The sequence below is a fragment of the Chelonoidis abingdonii genome, chromosome 1 (genome assembly GCF_003597395.2).
Source record: "Chelonoidis abingdonii isolate Lonesome George chromosome 1, CheloAbing_2.0, whole genome shotgun sequence".
NCBI classification, from domain to species: domain Eukaryota; kingdom Metazoa; phylum Chordata; order Testudines; family Testudinidae; genus Chelonoidis; species Chelonoidis abingdonii.
The window spans coordinates 101085544-101102398 of NC_133769.1; the positions used below are offsets into that span (position 1 = coordinate 101085544).

The 16855-nt window shown below is 46.2% G+C and overlaps 1 protein-coding gene across 2 annotated transcripts in view; it reads left to right on the forward strand.

The window, feature by feature from the left end:
• The window catches only part of MYH9 (myosin heavy chain 9), a 99697-nt gene extending 83313 nt beyond the window's left edge, over positions 1-16384 (forward strand). For both annotated transcript variants that reach the window (XM_032781744.2, XM_075068526.1), the window contains exons 23-41: positions 417-554; positions 1648-1771; positions 2626-2797; positions 3403-3615; positions 4068-4212; positions 4811-5017; positions 5579-5683; positions 7595-7747; positions 8146-8394; positions 8889-9101; positions 9867-10079; positions 10450-10611; positions 10932-11060; positions 11374-11462; positions 11655-11778; positions 13342-13550; positions 14050-14158; positions 14518-14690; positions 14885-16384. In XM_032781744.2, coding sequence (XP_032637635.2) covers positions 417-554; positions 1648-1771; positions 2626-2797; positions 3403-3615; positions 4068-4212; positions 4811-5017; positions 5579-5683; positions 7595-7747; positions 8146-8394; positions 8889-9101; positions 9867-10079; positions 10450-10611; positions 10932-11060; positions 11374-11462; positions 11655-11778; positions 13342-13550; positions 14050-14158; positions 14518-14690; positions 14885-15002 — 3045 coding nt within the window. In that variant the 3' untranslated portion in view covers positions 15003-16384. The remainder of the gene's footprint in view (positions 1-416; positions 555-1647; positions 1772-2625; positions 2798-3402; positions 3616-4067; positions 4213-4810; positions 5018-5578; positions 5684-7594; positions 7748-8145; positions 8395-8888; positions 9102-9866; positions 10080-10449; positions 10612-10931; positions 11061-11373; positions 11463-11654; positions 11779-13341; positions 13551-14049; positions 14159-14517; positions 14691-14884) is intronic.
• The last annotated feature ends 471 nt before the right edge of the window (positions 16385-16855 follow it).

Below are 16855 nucleotides of genomic sequence, written 5' to 3' on the forward strand. Positions count from 1 at the left end.
GCATCGCCGCCAAAATACCGCTGAAAATTGGCAGCATTTCAGTGGCTACGCCTCTGGGTGATGCAGCTTGTCGGTGACATTTCGGCAGATGCTTGTCCCCTGGCCAGTACGTGGGTGCACTTAGACACCCCAGTGGGTGCCATGGCGCCCGCGGGCACCGCGTTGGAAATTCCTGCTATAGGTCCTCTTCAGCAGAAGCAGCAGTACCACTCTGCATATAAGTTTATGTACTTGATTATATCTATAGATGGGAATGCAGTGTGCTACATCCAGCTAGTGGCTACAGAATTCCTGTATATTGGTGATTGCTTGGAGGATGGGGAGACCCTTATTTTGAGGGTCAATTTATAATGGTTGTATTAATACTAGTGATGACATGTGAGCAGTATGAATAACATGCCATGGGCCTTATTCAGGAACTGGAGGAGCAGCTGGAGGAAGAGGAAAGTGCAAGGCAGAAGCTGCAGCTAGAGAAGGTGACCACAGAGGCCAAGCTGAAGAAGCTGGAGGAAGATCTGATAGTTTTAGAAGACCAGAATCTCAAACTGGCCAAGGTAAGGTGCACACACAGCTCCCTATACAACAGCATTGGGGTGTCCAGCTGGTCTGGTGGGTACTGGAAGTCCAGCTGTAGCCACTCCTGGTATGTTGTGTCAAGGGAGGGGCTAAACTGGGTTTTCAGTGACTTCACTGACTTCCTGAAATTAGTTGCCAGTTTACAGGTCGATATGCAAAGACTGGTACTGTGCTCAAGCAGTCTTGAGTGGGCCTGTTCTGTCTGATTATATTGCCTAGGGTGAGCAGCACATAGCCTAAAGAGCTCTCTTCATTTTCAAAGGGCTATCAAATACTAGTCAGCTATTTTTAAAATAGCTAGTATTTGGAATCTACACTGAATCCTGAAGTCTCCGTTATCACCAACTTGTATCTCCCTTTGATCAGTGTAAAATTCCTTCCAGGGAATGGTCCTGTAAACCCGGAGATTGGTCTCTACTCCCACTCTGTCAGTGAGCCTTTCTCTGAAGTCAGTGAGCACTCATTCCTTGTGTCCTGCAGAAGTGGGGTTGCTAGAGTCCAGAAGACTCCAGCCTCTGCCCCCACCCACTCTGAGACTCCAAGAAAAGAGTGCTTTATTTTCCCAGCTTCTTGGACTAGAACTGGGGTTACATGACTAGTTCTGAGTGTGGTTGGGGGAGCGAGGGGGGTAACGGGGGTGTCAGATTCCTTTACTTATAATCAGGTATGCATGAGGTAGTTGGTCTTGATACTGTCATTCAAACATTGCCATCCTAAAATGAGTTGTGAAGCCCACTGAAAGAGCCATGGAACATTCATTTCCTGGATTAAGAATTAAGATACTGTCTAATTTAGGCCAAGAAAGTGTAAGGGTTACACTGTCCCTGTATCCAGCCTGTTGTGCTGTAGCCTCAGAAGATCTTTGGTCACAGGATGATCCTGGGTTTTCCAAATTCTATATATAGGAAGTGTGGGTCAGTCACCGCTCCAGCCAAATCCAAGACCGGGTTTGAGGTTTGTTTCTGTGGCAGGAGTCAGCGCACATGAACACATTTAGCCTATTTCAATCTATACAAATGAGTTCATCCAAATTCCAGCACCAGATTTGACACTGGCTTTTAAATCCTGCAGGAGAAGAAACTGTTGGAAGACAGAGTATCTGAGTTCACAACCAATCTAACTGAGGAAGAGGAGAAGTCTAAGAGTCTGGCTAAGCTCAAGAACAAACATGAGGCCATGATCACAGATCTGGAAGGTAGAGAGAGGGCTTGGGAAGAACTTGCTTATTTAGTATTGACGTTCCTGTCAGTCAGGATTTCCTAAATCTCAGTCAGACTGATTCTAGGTCTATGGCCTCATTGGGATTCCAGTTACCAAAAGGTTAATACTGTGGGACTGTAGTGGGAATGCTATTGATCAGTCTGATGGAATCTTTCAGTGGCGGCTGGCTGAAGGTTATATGCCTTGTCAGCTGAGCTTTGATGTAAATAAAATCCTCTAAACCAGCAGACTAATGGCGAAGAAAGACTGGTTCCATTTCTTTTCATGCTGTGGGAGTGTCTCTGCTCTTCTGCTTCCAGTGGTACCTGTACACGGGGGTTAGTGCTGCTGCTTATCCAGAGTCTCCTTGTTAGTGCCATTCAGGATGCAGATTTAAAGATTTTATTCACCTCTGATTGGTCTCTGTGGAAAAACTGCTAGGAGAAACGCTGCCTGGAGCAGCCCATTCCCTTTCTGTGGAGGGAGGGAAGCTATTGCTGAGCATCACTTTGTAGCTATATGTGCAGTGAGATGTAGGTTGGGAGGAGCATGGCACTGTCTTCCCTGGCAAAGGCCTTCTCACGAGAAGGTGAATAAGGGAAGCTGGCTGTAAAGTAAGAACCTGAAACATCTTCCAGATTTCATTTCTAATAGGAGTATCAGATTGGGGGAAGATGCTACAGGTCATTGAAAGGACATATAGTATCCAGCAGGGTGGTGGTTAGATGCTATATTAGAAAAGATTCAGTCACTCAGTTTTGCTCTCTTGCTGATGCATCGAACGTTGTCTTAAGAATAAATATCTTTATTTATGCTACTGTGTCCCTCTTCCCTGTCTGTCTCCTTCAGAACGTTTGCGTCGCGAAGAGAAGCAGCGGCAGGAGTTGGAGAAGACTCGCAGGAAGCTTGAGGGAGACTCCACTGATCTGCATGACCAGATTGCTGAGCTGCAGGCTCAGATTGCAGAACTCAAAATGCAGCTGGCCAAGAAGGAAGAAGAGCTACAAGCAGCTTTGTCTAGGTGAGGCCTCACCACCTGAGCAGAGTTTCTTGTCCTGTGTTGCTTATCGGGGTAGGAACTGAATGGAACAGACAGCTCTTGTAAACTAGCTTATTTGACTGACTGTAAAATCAATGCATTTAACACTATAGTTTTTTGACTGCTGATTCCTGCCATGGACTTGTGCACAGCAGTAGAATATGAACATGCTGTGAAATGCCCATGTTTTCCAGTACAGCAGTACATCCAAGGAGGTTAGCATGGGCAGCTTAGTTTTACTGAACAGATACAAAAATCAACCTTGAAAAGTCAATGCTTAAGTTACATCTACATTACAAATTAACATGCAGTATGTGACCCCTTTTCTTCTGTTGTCTTCCACCTTGTCAACATTCCTCTGTCCTCCAGTTTGAACTAGCTAATCTCACCTCTCACTCAGTGGCAGACAGAACTAGGACCTTTAATTGTGGAGAGAATAAGACCAGAAACTGGGACCTTGGCCTCACAAACCAGTGCAGAGCACTACCCTCTTTCCTAGTCACTATTTTGTGATCACTTTTCTGGAGACAGGTGGTGAGTCACTCAAGCTTCACGTGGCTAGAACTGTATTGCTGTGCCTTATGCAGGGTGGAGGAGGAGGCAGCCCAGAAGAACATGGCTTTGAAAAAGATCCGGGAGCTGGAATCTCAGATCACTGAACTGCAGGAAGACCTGGAGTCTGAGCGGGCAGCTAGGAACAAAGCAGAAAAACAGAAGCGGGATCTGGGAGAGGAGCTGGAGGCACTGAAAACAGAGCTAGAGGATACGCTAGATTCAACTGCTGCACAGCAGGAACTCCGGTAACTGCAATACTCAAAAACAGTGGTGCTTGATGAGGTAAACCAGGTACTAGCATCCTCACAATGGGAGGAGAAGACTGAATACTTCAGTAACTGCAGAGATTTAGAGACGCTAGTGAAATGTCTGGTTAAGACTGCAGTCTCTCACCAGATGATACCTTTCCTGGTTTGTGAAAACTGATATTTTCCTAATCCTAGAATAAGGCTCCAGAACTGTTGTTCTTGCAGCCAATGGGCAAAATCGACTCAGTCTGGAGGACACTTGTCCAAGCTTTAGAGTAGCAAAATTTAAAGATGGGCAAGGCTGGACTCTGATAACTCAAGGATTGTTTTATCTTTTCATAGCTTGAGTCTCTTAACCAGTACCTGGTTATCTCTGTCAAAGATGCCAAGCTACAGGGGAATGCATGTTCCTTGGTCATGTCCATTAAAAATGTCTATGGTTTTTGCAGGTCAAAACGGGAACAGGAAGTGACTCTTCTGAAGAAGACCCTGGATGATGAAGCAAAGACCCATGAGGCACAAATCCAGGAGATGAGGCAGAAACATTCACAGGCATTGGAGGAGCTGGCAGAGCAACTAGAACAAACCAAGCGGGTATGTAAGAGAACGGGAGTCATAGTGCTGCATCAGACAATCCCTCTGGAACAGTAGCTGCTGTACAACAGGGGCCAATATTTAAAGCTTCAGAAGACTATGGAAATACACTTGGTCAGTTATCGAATGTTTTCGCTCTCCCTCCTCTCCCCCTGCCGCTGCTGCCTCTTGCCCCCAGTAGATCAGCAGATTCCCTGAAGCATTATAATTACCCTTAATATGTTGCGTTCAGTGCTCTCCCCTCTCGCCGCCCCCTCCCCCCCATAACTGTACTGCATAGCTGTGACACTCTAGTTCCTTTCACTGATGGTACTTGCTGACCTCTGGTCCCTGCTCTTACTGTGACTGCAGGGAGTTTAATTTCCTAATCTGAACTACAAGACCGTCCTCACTTTTATCTTCTCTTCATGACTGTTACTACTTTGAGTAGGTAAATGTCTAGCTTTTCAGTGGCTGGGTGCTGAATTCTAATTATGGGATCTACTTTCTTGAGTAAGCAGGCAGGGACTAAGTGTGGAACACTGTTTGTTGGCTATTAGAATAAACACCTCAGTGATATTAAAGACCCACTACATCTAAAATCTGCTTTCTCTTTCAGGTAAAAACAAATCTTGAGAAGGCAAAGCAGACTCTGGAGAGCGAGCGTGCTGACCTGTCCAATGAGGTGAAAGTGCTTATGCAAGGCAAAGGGGACTCTGAGCACAAGCGAAAAAAAGTAGAGGCCCAACTCCAAGAGCTACAGGTGAAATTTACGGATGGTGAAAGAGTGCGGACAGAGCTGGCCGAGAAAGTCACCAAACTCCAGGTGAGGGTCCATGAGTTTTCCTTAGCTCCTGTGGGGGCATGTTATGGGAAAGGTGGAAAATGACTGCTTCAGCTATTGCCGCTGACTCCATAAAGGAGGGGTAAACCTTTCACTCCCTCCAACTTAGTGGACACTGCCTCATGGTGCCTTCATGTAGGGATACCTAGTGAAAATAACTGCGAGTGGGAGGCATACTGTGATCCAGGAAAGAGCAGAGACGTGGTGCTGAGGAACTGGCATATCTAGTATTGGGGCAGGTGGGTGTAAGAAGGCAAAGTATCAACAACTCCTCTCTGTAACCTTTGAGTAATTGTATAAAATCTCCCGTGGGCTGCGGCAGAATGGATGGCCAGTGCAGGCCTTCACAGATGGGGAAATTTGAATTGAGGTTCCGTTAATGTCTTCAAGGATTCCATCCTTGGCACTCTTAGCCGTATAACACATCCTGTTTGCTGTGAAGACGGTGGCTTTTTCACAGGTCAAAAGCTGCACATCTATTCCTAGTTTGTTTGTTTTTTGTGGTTCCATTTGATAACTGACATGCTTTAACTCTTCTTGCAGGTCGAGCTGGACAATATTACAGGCCTTCTGAATCAGTCTGACAGCAAGTCAATCAAATTAGCTAAAGACTTCTCTGCTCTGGAGTCACAGCTTCAGGATACCCAGGTGAGGTGTGGGAGTTGCAGCCTTATGTACTGTACTGTATTCATCATACTTGCCACAGTAGTAGAGCCCAGAGCAGATCTCAGCACTAAATACCCATGGACTTCTGTGCCATCAGGTGTTTCTGGCTGATGTGATATGCTGAGTGGGTCCCTTCAGGAATGAACCCTCTGTCCTCTACCTGCTCCATCAGCAGATGGAACAAACTTAACTTCCCTTACTCCAGGATTAGCATCATTCCCATCACGTTCCCACTTGAGTGCTGTGTGCTCCAGTGCAGTGTTCTCACTTTAAGATCAGTGGTGGTTTGTGGTGGACACAACGTTTTTCGATTATTTTCCATTTGTAACTTCCTGTGAAGTCCATAGTGACTGCACAAAGTAGCCTTATTTGGTAGTGAAGGGGAAAGCAGTACATGAGATACATTTGAATGTTTCAGAAAACCTTATGTTTAGATGAGCTTGGATATAAATGCCATTTAAGTATATAGGCCTGCAGCCAGAGGGTTGAGTTGTGGGGATACTCTGCAGAATGATGAAAGTGGTCAGATTGGACCCAGTATTCATCTGACAGAGTAAACAGCATGTAGATGGAATATAACTATGCTAAACTGGAAGGTACTGAACAACAGGGAGGACACATCATAATCCAGAAAGGATTAATTGGGAAGGAGCAAGTTAGAAAATAGTCTTAGTATTTGTTGCTTCTGGTCTTAGATTATAAATTCTTCACCACAGAGATTCTCTTATTTGGACAGCACCCTGCACAATGTTCCCAATCCTGTTTGGGACCTAGGTGTTACTATAATACAGATAACAAACAGCTTATCCAAAGTTACTGTTGAAAAAGTTGATAGTGGACCTCTGATTAGAACAGAATGTGTGGCAGCAAAAGGCCAGTATAGTTTGGGGCTTTGTTTGTGGAAGCAGCATATTTCTATCACCTCACTGCTCTGACATTCCTCTGATGCAGCCATGCTTAGACTATTGCCTTCAGGTCTGGGCATCTCGTTATGAGAGAGACTGACCAATTAAAGATGGCTCAGAAGAGGAACTGATTAAGGGGCTGGATGGAATCTTTTCTGTAGAACTTGGCTAAGTGGGGAATGTGATGAGCCTACAAATCTGGGAGTGTAAATGCCAAGGAAAGGAGGATTATTTAGTGGTCCATGGGTATAACTCTGAAATGGAAGGGGAAAGCTTGGGTTGACTATCTGGAGGCTGACTGTAAGACCTGTCAGTTTGTGGAATAAGCTCCATCTCTTATTGACACCTAAACTAGACCCAATATTAATACACCACAGAATAGTTGTGCATTGGCAGGGAGATTGAAGAGATCAGTATCTTTAGGTCATCTAGTCCAAGTAGTGGCAGCATGATTTAATCAATGTGGATGCTGCCCTAGGACAGTTTGTAGATCACAATCACTCATCTGAGCAGGAGTGTTAAAGGCTTCAGCTGCTTAAGAGAATTATCATCATTAACTTGCTCTGATTTTCAGTATTAAAGTCCATCATGAAATGGGGATGGCAGAATACAGCTAACTGCCAGCATGAACCGTTGAAAGGAGTTGAAAAGCTTTGTGTGCTGTTTGCAGAGAACCCTGGAAAGGATTATAGGGTGGCTGAGCCAGAAGGCAGTTGCTAGCACTTGTGCATCTCAGCTATACATAGTAAAGGAGTGTCCTTCAATGGTTAGAGTAGGACTGGAAATAGCAGTTGTGGATGTTCTCCCTGGCTGTACACTGACTTGGCTGAATTACATTGAGCAGTCATTTAAACTGTTTTCTCTTTTGAAAGTAGGATTCTTAAACTGAATCTCATGAGTTGACATCCATGTTGGGTGGTTGGGGCTTGTAAAATTCCTTGGCTTCCTTAAATGAAAGGCTCTAAATCTCAGTGTCTTTGCTGTGTAGGAGCTGCTTCAGGAGGAGACTCGCCAGAAGCTGAGCCTCAGCACCAAACTGAAGCAGGTGGAGGATGAGAAGAACAGCTTCAAAGAGCAGCTGGAGGAGGAAGAGGAGGCAAAGAGGAACCTGGAGAAACAGATCTCTGCCCTTCAGCAGCAGGTACAGAACCTGCATCTCCTAGAACAAACCTTCCTGTTGGGGGGGGGAAATAATAAGCACAAAGCTCATTCCTAGGAAATCTAGATTCAGATGGAGAATGCTGGTGCAATCTGGATTTGTTAGCAAAGGAAATTATATCCTGAGGGAGCAGGGACCTTGCAGGGCTCAGGCAACAAACTCCTGATACAATGCTAAATGTTTTTAGATTTCTATCAGAGAGAATCTTCTCTAGAAACACCTAACTATTTGAGGAGAAGGGGGACTCTTTATCCCACACACCTCCATAAGTCTGACTAACATGATCAGTTCAATTCTAAGGGAAGAATTTCTCATCTCTCCCTGCCCACTCTAGGGGTCTCTGTGGTTTGGCTTAATCTGTTCTTTTCCCCCTCCCCCAGGTAGCAGATACAAAGAAAAAAATGGATGATGGCCTGGGCTGCTTGGAGGCAGTGGAGGAAGCCAAGAAAAAGCTGCAGAAGGACTTGGAGGCCATGAGCCAGCGTTTTGAGGAGAAGGCAGCTGCTTATGACAAGTTGGAAAAAACAAAGACCCGGCTGCAGCAAGAATTGGATGACCTCATTGTGGACCTTGATCACCAGCGGCAAATAGTCTCCAACCTGGAGAAGAAGCAGAAGAAGTTTGATCAGGTAGTGTCAGTCATGGAATATACAATGGGGAGGATCTTCCTTCCCAATATCGCCTACCACAATGTAAACATCTATTTAGGGAATGCATATTCCTTTCTGAACCATAATGGGGGTGAGGAGAAGGAAGCTGGCACTGGTGGAAATTCATGTTCCTTGCATGTGAATTCTAGTTTCACCTCTTGTCCGGGGGACTGAAATTTTCAGCCTCATTTAACTTGTATAAGTGTTTGGGAGCAGACCCAGGCCATGGGAAATTTTGCAGCCGTCTCTTTGGACTTGCATATAAGTAGTGACTCTTACTACTGTAGAAGACTACAGTCAGTAGAGTTCTAGTCCCAGCCCTGCCAATCAAGTTGGGAGCCATATGCTTGGCTCTCGAGAGCCATGTTCTCTGCATTACCCTTTCCACCCAAATCTGAGACACTGTCTGGAATGGCACTTAGAGATAAGCCGAGCTCAGCAGACCTCATAGCAGTCATTCTTTCTCCCCTCAGCTGTTGGCAGAGGAAAAGAATATCTCCGCCAAGCATGCAGAGGAGAGGGACCGAGCTGAGGCAGAAGCCCGTGAGAAGGAGACCAAAGCCCTGTCCATGGCCAGAGCCCTGGAAGAAGCCATGGAGCAGAAGGCAGAGCTGGAGCGGCTCAATAAGCAGTTCCGCACAGAGATGGAGGACCTGATGAGTTCCAAGGATGATGTTGGCAAGAGTGTAAATATACTGTTAAAACATCTCCCTGTCAGTGTGTCACCTGGATCCCAGCCTATTGAGCAGTTTCATTGAGAAATTTGCAGTGTAGGAGCATTTGTAAAGGAATGCAATTGGGAAAACTGAACACATGCAGTGGGCTTAGGAGTAGGAATAGATTGTTTTGTTTTTACTGGGGTTGAATGAAAGGCAGGAAGGAGAGATAGGATTTGAATAGTGTGATAAAGGCGCAAGCTGGGCATTGGCTTAGAGAAACTCACTGTCCATTGAGGGGAGACAAGAGGGTGTCAGGTGAGCCTGGCATTTGAAATATAGGGAGCCAGCCAGAGAATAGGAGACTGACTCAAATATCAAGATGTTAAAGATAAATGATGGGGTGTAGGGGGTGTTGAAGGGGATTTTGAAGCACTTCCACATCTTCAGCAATGTGACGTGTTTCGTGCCGCAGTGAGATCAGGACTATCCGAACACATGCTTCCCCTTTAAATTTTCTCAGCATGCCTGATCAGAGGGAACAGGAAAATGCAATAGCTGAGGTCAAGGTTCAGATTAAAGGCTCTCAAGTATGCAAGCAACTTTATTTAGCCTTAATAAGGAGGCATCACGGTGCTAGTACAAGGAAACTGAGGGTGATGCGGCAGGAAGGGCAGCAGAGTCTTTGCGTCCTTTCCTCAGTGCGCTGCTGCCCTATTGATCTGGATGCCTCTCTGTTCTTGGTGGGTGAAGTTGGTGGCTGTTTGGGTAATCTGATGTGTGTTCATGCTGCAGGTTCATGAGCTGGAGAAGTCTAAGCGAGCCCTGGAACAGCAGGTGGAGGAGATGAAGACCCAGCTGGAAGAGCTAGAGGATGAGTTGCAGGCCACAGAGGATGCCAAGCTGCGGCTGGAAGTGAACCAGCAAGCCATGAAGGCACAGTTTGAGCGTGACCTCCAGGGCCGGGATGAACAGAATGAGGAGAAGAAGAAACAACTGATCAGACAGGTCTGCATCACTCCACAAATCCTGGAAGTTGTCTGCTCAAAGGGAACTGCTTCCCTTCATCTGCTCTCGGACAGCTGGACACTGCCTGTCCAGATCTAGCCAGTGCCACTCCAGGAATTCCTGTTATCACTGGGAGGCATTGCTAGTTACAAATCACTCCCTGGTGTGTGCCCCTCATGTACCATTGTCACAGTACTTGCACTGTCCATCAAGCCAAGAAACCAGAATAGTGCTTTATTGCAGAGGGAACGCTGTCTGAACTCTCTCTCTCTCCCTTGTTTCCTTCCATCCCCCATCAGGAGAGGGAGTGAACTCTGATTATCTCTTTGTGGGAGATGAATGGTTCATGCTTGCTTGTTTGTCCTACCAGGTACGAGAGATGGAGGTGGAGCTAGAAGATGAGAGGAAGCAGCGCTCCATGGCTGTGGCTGCCAGAAAGAAGTTGGAGTTGGACCTGAAGGATCTGGAAGTCCAGATAGACTCTGCCAACAAGAATCGTGATGAAGCCATTAAACAACTCCGCAAACTGCAGGTGAGGGATTTCAGTCCTGTGCCTGCTGCCTATGTGGGAGCATGGGGTGGAGATCCGGTTTTCCCTGTCAAAATCATGCATTTTCATCACCCGAGTGGTGTGGCACAAATTAGAATCTTGATCTGTGCAACAGTTAGTTGGAAAGGTTCAGTGGCAATTCAGATGTCCTCTCTAACCCCAATCTGTGTTAATCCATTAATTTATTCCCCTATTGGTGTTGCAAAACCAGAGCAAGCTTTCCTTCCTTTGTACCACTGCTTGTGTAATGTAATGACAGGAATGAGAGAGGTTCTCTGAAGTCTGTTTTGTTATCTCTGTAGGCTCAAATGAAGGATTACATGCGGGAGCTGGATGATGCACGCACCTCCAGAGAAGAGATTTTGGTCCAGGCCAAAGAGAATGAGAAGAAGATGAAGAGCATGGAGGCTGAGATGATACAAATGCAGGAGGTAATGGAGCCTGCATTCAGGCAGGAGGGGCCTATTCACTTACTTTAGCCAAGAAGTAGGCTGCTTTGTGGCTGCATAAGCCATCTCTGAGCACAGCAGTAACCTCTCCAGTACTAGGTTCAGTTTCCTCTGCATAGCTGGCCCTTTCTTGCCAGTTGAATAAGAGTGACTCACACAGGGAGTCCATGTGGAAGTACAGAACACTAGTCCTCTTACTTCTTGGAATCACCCACTACTAGTAGCTGTTTGTCCTCTGATCTGCATTAATTGCTAATTTCACATTACATCATTGATCATCTCATTTTCATTCCAGGAACTTGCAGCTGCTGAACGTGCCAAGCGCCAGGCCCAGCAAGAGAGAGATGAGTTGGCTGATGAGATAGCCAACAGCAGTGGCAAAGGGTGAGTAGTAGCTCCCTTTGTTGGGGAGTAGAAGCTAGTTTGAGGAGGTGCCCTACATAAGCATATACCCTAGCCTGTATTGTAATAGTCTGTTAGATGCTTACTGTTGTGTAAGGTTATAACTGGTGGGCTTTCTGTAGAAGGGCACTGCATCACCAGCATCCAGCACTTAATTCTTATTGTCATTGTTAGAGCCCTGGCCTTGGAGGAAAAGCGACGTCTAGAGGCCCGGATAGCTCAGCTGGAGGAGGAGTTAGAAGAGGAGCAGAGCAACACAGAAATGGTCAACGACCGGCTCAAGAAAGCTAACCTTCAGGTACCTGCTCAGGGTCTTCCCACCAGCTGGCTCTGTAAACGCCCAGACTGAGTTCTGGATGAACTTCCTCCTGTCTTCCAAACAGTACAGATTCACAAAGTGCTTTACACAGCAATGTCTGTGCACTGCTGTAGATAAAATGGGATAGCTATTCAGTGCTCACTGATGGCTCATACTGACCCTGGAATCTTATAACTCCTTCGTAAGAGAAGGAAAGTAGCTGGGACTGTCCCTCACTCTCCAAGAGTTCTGTCTGGTCATCCTTTGTATTAAGGGGTGACTGATCATCCCTTATCAACATTAAAGATTTTGCTGCTTATCCATCTCTGTATTGTATTGAAACAGTTCCACTCTATAGAAAATCATTTTCACTGCATCCTCCAAAATGATTAACCTTACCAGGTGCATTAGTCCATTATAGTGTCTTTAAATCAAGACCTTAATCTGAATGTTCTTGACATATATGATTGTAAGCTTTCTGGGGCAGGGACTATCTTGTTCTGTTGGTACAATGCCTAGTATAATGGGGTCCTGGTCCATGACTAGGACTCCTGGTTGCTACTGTAATACAAATGATATATATTGTCCACCTCACCTAGAGGGTTAAAGTAACCTGCCTGATTGCAAAAGTGAGGTGAGATTAGTAGTTTCACTAGACAGATCTGCAGGTTCATTCCTAAATGGGAGCCGGGGGAGAGGCACACCAGTGAGAAGGGAGAACATGACCGGCCATAGGAGGAAGGGAGATTACAAGAGAGCGGATGCTAGGGCATGCTCAGAACCTAAAAAAGGAGGAGCAGCTGAGTTGGCCATTACACAGGGACTAGGGGAAGAGGGCAGCCACACTTACTTCCAGTATGGGCTGGGGAGGGGGTGATACAGAAGCCAAATACTAGCGTTCTATCTGGTTCTTGGCCCAATAGCTAGTCAAAGTTAAATTGTGGTACATCTTTACCAAGGAGCTCTTTCATTTCAATGGACTGATGTAAAGCAGAGCTTCTGACCTTCAGAGGCATTCCCCACTATGCCATGTAGTCAACACTGACGATGTATTGGGCAAAGTCCTGGGCTGGAAGTGGCTTCAGTTTCTGCTACTGTTCCCTTGAAAAGAAAATCTTTCGAGGCTGCTCCTGGGTAGCTGAAATGTGAAGCTATCCTAAGCATGTGACTCTGGCACACGATTTCTGGCAGATCTTTCTTATGGGGCAGCTGGATGCTACATTGTAGGGCAGACTGTCACTGCCACAGCACATGGCCTATGGCTGAGTTTGGCTGGCAAAACCAGCCCCAGAGAAGGGGACTTACCAAACTTAATTCTCAATCCGTTCAGCCTGCCCTGGGGGTTTCTTGAATGAAAACTTGAGCAAACCAAAACAGGCTTCTAGGAGAATTTCTTTTTGTGACTATGGAGAGCGTTATGCTACGTTATACAGTGTTAGTCAAGCTAGACTTGTACAACATAAGCATTTCTGCTCACGCTGGAGGTCCTTCCTCCAGCATCCATTGGTGAGTAGTCTTCCAGCCCAGAACCCTCCTGGTATGCTGAGTCTTTTGTCTCCCCAGATTGATCAAATAAATACTGACTTGAATGCCGAGCGCAGCAATGCCCAAAAGAACGAAAATGCTCGCCAGCAGATGGAGCGTCAGAACAAGGAGCTTAAGGCTAAGCTGCAGGAGATGGAGAGTGCAGTGAAGTCCAAGTTCAAGGCTTCCATCACTGCCTTGGAGGCCAAAATAGTGCAGCTGGAAGAGCAGCTGGACTCGGAGACCAAGTATGTTCTAGCAGAACCTCCTGTCATGTTAAAAGCCGCGGCCCCTCTGATGTATTAGCACAGAGCAAAATCCTACTCTTGAATGCTGTGTGCCAGCCTCTTGGAATGAGTACTCCACCTGGTTATCAGGAAAGAGTAGCTCCACTGACCTCCCCCATTCTCGCAGCAAAGGCCACTAATTCCTAGCCTATCAAGCTTTGCCATTCTAGGAATTGTAGCTCTACTTCAGTGACCCCTTGGCATCCCCCTCAAACTCTGGCAAAGAGGTCAAACTGACTAGCTAGTGCCTTTTGGGCATCCCCAGGCAAAGCAAAAGAGACAGAAGTCAGCTTTCCAACTCCCTGCGTGGAGTTCTTGTCTCCTTTCATTCCCCTGAGGTGTAATGACTAGTGAAGTCTTGTTCCTAACCCACATACATGAGTACTTTCTCTCGGGGATGGTGCCCAGAGGGTCACCGGAGATAATCTGCTACCTGAGCTGACACTGTATTTCCGGACAGGGAGCGCCAGGCTGCAGGCAAACAGGTGCGCCGTGCTGAGAAGAAGCTGAAGGATGTCTTGCTGCAGGTGGATGATGAGAGACGCAATACTGAGCAGTACAAAGATCAGGTATGTTCAAATTACAAAGCGTAGCAGTGTGGTCTCCTATATGGTGGAAGGAGAGTGGTGGCATCAGGTGCAGGCTGGTGGCCTTGTGTGTGAGCCCAAGCTGAAACATCTGACCCTGTTGTATGAAAGAGGCAGCTTGTACAGTTCTTCCTGCACTAACAAGCTGAAGCAGAAGGAAAAGTTTAAAACTAAAATAAATCCAAGTCCTGCCAACTAACCTCAAGGAGCAAAGAGTAAGAGTAGATGCCATCAGGGACTCAGCTTCCTTCTGGTGTAACTCCCTGCTGCAGTGCTGGAGCCCCCACGAAGGGCTAGGAGTGAGCTTTCTGAAAGGCTGACTTCTCCATTCTGCTCTGCAGGTAGATAAGGCAAACGTGCGCCTGAAGCAGCTGAAGCGCCAGCTTGAGGAAGCAGAGGAAGAAGCCCAGCGAGCTAATGCATCCCGCAGAAAGCTGCAGCGTGAGCTGGAGGATGCCACTGAAACGGCTGATGCAATGAATAGAGAGGTCAGCTCCCTCAAGAGCAAACTCAGGTAAGGGCAATCAATCATGCATGAGAAATCAGCTCCCACCCCAGCAAACTTCTGTCCTAGCCAAAAGCAGATGTGCATCTTCTTTAAGGAAGTAGTTTGGCCAGGTCCTTCTTTGCCCTCCCTCCCCCAGAGCATAATGTCTGACAGACAGTAAATGAATTCTGTTGCCTTGATTTGCTATTCATCCCTCTTAGGCGTGGGGACCTGCCATTTGTCGTGCCACGCCGGATTGCCAGAAAGGGCACAGGAGAATGCTCCGATGAGGAAGCAGACAGCAAGGTGGATGCTGGTGATGCCAAAGCTACTGAATAAATCTTCTCAGCTGACCCAGGTTACACCTGATCGAATGACCTACCCACCCCTCCTCCAGTGGTCTTCCTGCAAACCACCACCTGGGGAACACAGAGCCCATCCAACATGTGTTTTTGTGTATCTGGAGCCATTCGGCACCTGTGTTCCTCATTTCCTCCTCTTCCCAGCTTCCAAGTTCTCTTTGTATTTAATGCCAAAGAGTTGGGACTCTAAAATCTGACCAGCACACCTGTAGAACTGTCCATGCCATGGCTGCTGGTGAATTTTTACACTTGGAAAGAGAGGGGTTAGGGGGGAAAAAATTTTTTTTGCTGTACATCTATTTTTCTTCAGACCCTAGTTTGATAGATGCAAAGAGAGCCTGCACCTCTATTCTCTTCCCCCACCCCCCTCCCCCTGGTTTGCTTTTTGGCAATCATGTTCAGTGACCTCAGACTTCTGCCTCTTTAATCTGCCCACCCAGATGGTTTGGAAGCAGTTTCAGGAATAACGGGGTGCTTTGACCATGGCAATTCACCCTTTCTTCTTTCTAGAGGCCACACGTTCACAGGCAGGGGTGAAGGAAGGAAGCATCTTTCAGAATCACCCACCTGGGGGACTTGCCAAAGACTTTTTCTTTCTTGTTCTTACTGTCTGGCCAGATCTCGGAAGTGCAATGATGTCCTGGCAGTGTCTCTGCTTCTGTCTGCTTGGCTTTTTAGCTAAGGTAGTGTGGACCAGTAGCTGGTGACAGGGTCAGAAAAACCAGAAGAATCTCTGTGCTTGTCTGGAATCTCTTGAGGACCAAATATATTGAATGGTAATAGATCGAATCTAGTGGAATTTAATGTGTCGGTGGGAGGGGTGAGGAAGGGAGGAGAATCCCTCTTTTTATTGACATGTCCAAGCCTTTTGTGTATCTGCTCTGTAACCAGGGGATGGGGTTAGTTATTCTGCACCATTGACTAAGAGTATATTAAAAATTCTTTAATCTGCACAGATACGTAAAGGGCCTTTGTGTCTCTTGTAATAAGTAATTAAAAAAAAAAATAAAGGTCTTTATCACTGCCTTTCTATTGGGACCTTGGTTATATAGAGATAGTCTTTACTTTTCTACATCATACACTGGTTGCTGGATTTACCTGTATTCTTAACCATATTGTATATGCCGCATTTAGGCTTACTTATGAGCAAAGAAAAATAATTAAAAATATGAAACTCCAATACTGTATGCCTGAAAGCGCTCTAAATTCAGGCACTGTGTCCCAATTGCTGTCAAAGGATTTAAAACCTTTTTTTATATAAAGTGCCTTAGCATGTGCCTCAGCTGTCACCACTACAGTCAGTAATGGTTTACTGGTGCTCCACTGATGTTACCAATAAAGATTATCCATGTGCTGCAATCCGTGTGCTTGTGTTGCTGTTCCACCTTTCCTGAATGCAGTGGAGGAAGCCTGTGGAGCTGCCAAAGGAAGCAGTCATATGGAATCAAAGTATCTGTCCATCTATCAGTATTGCCTCAGGAGCATGTAGGCACCAGGTGATATTACTGAGCCCAACTTCCTATCAAGTATGAACTAGCATCACAGTACCCAAAGAGACTTCTGGTCTGGAAGACTTTCTCCAGCAGTGGCCAGAAGAAGACATAACACCTTAACTATGCAAGACTAGATCCAGGTGGAGAAGGTGTAAAATTTTACCTGACCCAGCTGGCTCTGTTCATGGCCTGCAGAATGAGGATGTAATTGCTCTAATTGTAGAAATGCTATGTCTAAGCATTGAAATAACATATGTATATGTTACCTACCTCCCCACTTCTCCCACAGGGCTGCGGGGTGATAGGAAGGTCAATTCAGCAAAGGAGTAATAGAGAG